The sequence below is a fragment of the Orycteropus afer genome, unplaced genomic scaffold (genome assembly GCF_000298275.1).
Source record: "Orycteropus afer afer isolate SDZICR_OR568_19922 unplaced genomic scaffold, OryAfe1.0 scaffold01208, whole genome shotgun sequence".
NCBI lineage: Eukaryota > Metazoa > Chordata > Mammalia > Tubulidentata > Orycteropodidae > Orycteropus > Orycteropus afer.
The window spans coordinates 167374-170858 of NW_006922795.1; the positions used below are offsets into that span (position 1 = coordinate 167374).

A 3485-nucleotide genomic window follows, 5' to 3' on the forward strand; every position below is an offset into this window, starting at 1 on the left:
CCGACTCCTCAGGCTTCAGTCTTTCTCTTGGTTACAATAATGGCCTCTCAGAGCAGTGGCTTTTTGTTTTTATTGGGGTGAAAACATTCACGAGAAAACACATGGCCAAGTCATAACATGCGACACAAAAACATTGCTCTACACACTACTCTGGTGAGTAGTGACTGGGGTCTGAAAAGCTTGCAAGCGGCCATCTAGATGCAACGAGTCTGTCCTCGTCTGGGACAAAGAAAAATGAAGAGAACCAAAGATTCATAGAAACAATTAGTCCAAGCGACTGGCTTACCATGTGATCCTCAGCCTATACGACTATGAGACCAGAACTAGATGGTGCCCAGCTACCAGTGTCAACCACTCGGAGGGGGATAGACGCAGGAGGTCCTGGGTAGAGACGGGGAACAATGTGGAACGAAACTCCAAATCAAAAAATAAAGAGCAGGCTTACTGGTCTGATAGAGCCTGGTGAGACCCCCAAGACTATGGCCCCTAGTGACCCTTCAGGTCTGGAATTGAACTCACTCCCATGGCTTCCAGGCAAACCACAGCCCAACATGCGGGGTGAACATTTACATCAGACAGACACACTCCTCGGAGCAGTCAATCGTGGGAGAACAGAAGGGCAGCGTTTGCACAGGGAGCCACTCGGGGGGCAGGAGTGCAAAGGAAAGGGGGACGCAGGGAAGAGGGGACCGCAGGGAGGAAGCGGGACGAGAGCCATTGCCTCGTGGGGAATCGCAGTCAGTGTTATGAGACAAAACGCGTATCAACTGCTGTCTGGAAAATAAATTTGCTCTGTCAGCTTCCACCCAAATCACAATAAACACTGAAGGAAGAAAGGAAACCCAGCCACGCCAACCATTTCTGCACCTAACTTCAGGGCCACTGGTGCCGTCCTACGAGACGTGCAACCCTCCGCACCTTTCCTTCCCCATCATTCCACCACCAAGACCATCAGCTCCGTGCCCTGAAGCAGAAACTCCCCTCGCCCTCGCTCCTGCCCCTGGAAACCAGTGGTAGGGTAGCATTTGATAGATGTGCTTACTTTACTGAGAGCTGCTGCGGTTCTCTAGTGCAGCTCTACAGAAAGACCACTGGTGGACGGCTTTGACAAACAGGACTTTATTCTGTCACAGTTTAGGAGGCTAGCAATCCAAGTTCAGAGGGCCAGCAGCTCTAGGGGCCGGGTGAAAGCCCCTCGACCTTGGGGTCCAGCTCTGCATCCTGCTCCCGGCCACTGGGGCTGCAGGCGTCTCTCCACTCAGGCAGCTGCTGGCTGCTGAGGCTGACAAGCCCAAGGTCGACAAGTGAAAAGGCACAGTCCCAAAATAATCAAGCAACACAGCAGGCCACTGGTTCAAGTACAGAGACAGTCTCAAGACCGGCAGACAGTACGGCAGGCCACTGAGATGAAGACGCAGCCAAAGGCAAGATCCAGATGTGCCTAAAAGCTCAGAAACCTTGCTCAAAACGTGGTCTTCTACACGGGAAGCAGGCCACATCCCCAAGGCAGCCACTCCGCTGCCCCAGTAGACGCCACCCGGGAGCCAAGGCCAGTCTCACCCTGGCAATGATTCACGTGCCCAGCCACCCAGAACCGGCCCAGACGTGTCGACACACAGCCGTACCCACCACGGGGAGATGGTGCAGTACTTGTCCTTTGGTGGCCATCAGAACCTTGCCTTTTCAGTCTGCCAGGTGCCGAAACTGTCGTTCCTGTTTGCTCTGACACAGCTGTGCTTCAGAAACGATCGCCTGACACCGGGTCAGCGTCTGGTGCCCACCCAAGGGCAGGTCTGTGAGGAGAGGCCCTCAAACAGCCTGGTGTTTCCTCGGCTTGTCAACCATTGGGTTAACGCAGGAACCAGCCCCTCCACCTCCCAGCACCCGCTCCAGAGAGGAAAACACACATCCACCAAATGTGCACGTCATGGCGCTAATCATGACCGAATGTGCCAGCGACACAAACGTCCATCAGCGGATGACGGGATGAACTAAGCGGTCCGGCTGTACAACGGCTGTTCTTTGGCAATAAACAGGAATGGCATACTGGCTTCTTTTGGGGGGTGGTCAGTCAGTCCACATGTCAGGGCGAGCCCTGGGACTTCCCAGAACGTTAGGGGGACTTGCACCTGGGGAGGAACCAGCTGGGGCCACCTGGCGTCTTACCTGAGCAGGTGGGACACCGGCGGTGTGATGAGCACCACCAGCCTCCTGGTCGCGCCGTGGCTCCGCAGGGACTGTCCCAGGACCAGCGCCCCCTGGCAGCAGACGTCATTGGTGGCCAGGGTCACAAAGGCCTGGTCGGCCACTGTGGGGTGGGAGAAACACCAAGCTTACGGTCCCGCAGGTGCTCACGAGGCGCAGGGGTGACACTCATGCCCCTCCACCCTCAAGCCTCCTGACTGCTCAACCAAGTCAGCGCTCCGCAGTCCGCACGAGTTCACTGGTGACGCTTCCCATGCACCATGTGACTTTATAAAACACGGAGAGTGGCAGCAAATGTGAAAACAGGAGGGAAGGTCAACTGAGTCTGAGAGATGTTCCTACAACACACCACAGCAGCACGATACAACAAAACTACAACACAATAATGCAACACAACACCATGCTGCAATACAGTACTACAACACACACACTACAACACTGCAACACAACACCAGGATAGAACACAATGCAACAACACAACACAGTAATACAACCCAATACTGTAACACAACACCATGTTGCAATACAACACTACACACAACACACTACAACACAACACAACAACACAACCCTGCAACACAACACTACAGAACACAACACTGCAACGCAACACAACACTACCACATAATACTGCAACAACACCATGCTTCAACACAACACTGCAACACAACATTACAACAGCTCACAATGCAACAGCACCAATAGTACAACCCAATACTGTAACACAACACCATGCTGCAATACATCACAACAACACAACACACTGCAACACAACACTACAACATTATAGAACACAGTACTGTAACACAGCACAGTGCATTACAACATGACACTACAGTACAGCACTACAGTGCAATACAATGCAATACTACAACACTACAGTCTAGTACTACAGTATAATAAACACTTTAACACACTACAACGCAACACTATAATACAGCACACTCCAGTAAAACAGTGCAACACAATACTGCAACACACTGTAACAGTAGAACACACAATACTGTGATACAATAACACACGACAACACACCTCCCCTTACATCTATATAAGTAGGGACGAGACCTATTTAAAGGATAAAATGTTACACCCATGTGTTTTATGTACGTATTTAAAAAAAGAACGCGGTGCCTACAAGTGCGTCCAGGAAAACTGTGCTCCATACGGTTTTCAGTGGCTGCTATCTGGGAAACACATCGCCAGGCCTTTGCTCCGAGGCAGCTCTGGGGAGACGTGAGCCGCTCATCTCCCAGTTAGCAGCAGACACCCTAATCCTTTGT

General features: G+C 51.9%; 1 protein-coding gene across 1 annotated transcript in view; it reads right to left on the bottom strand.

Moving 5' to 3' along the window:
* Positions 1-3485, bottom strand: part of GYG2 (glycogenin 2) — a 52474-nt gene that overhangs the window by 24025 nt on the left and 24964 nt on the right. Inside the window, exon 3 of the mRNA XM_007958917.1 lies at positions 2167-2308. Coding sequence (XP_007957108.1) covers positions 2167-2308 — 142 coding nt within the window. The remainder of the gene's footprint in view (positions 1-2166; positions 2309-3485) is intronic.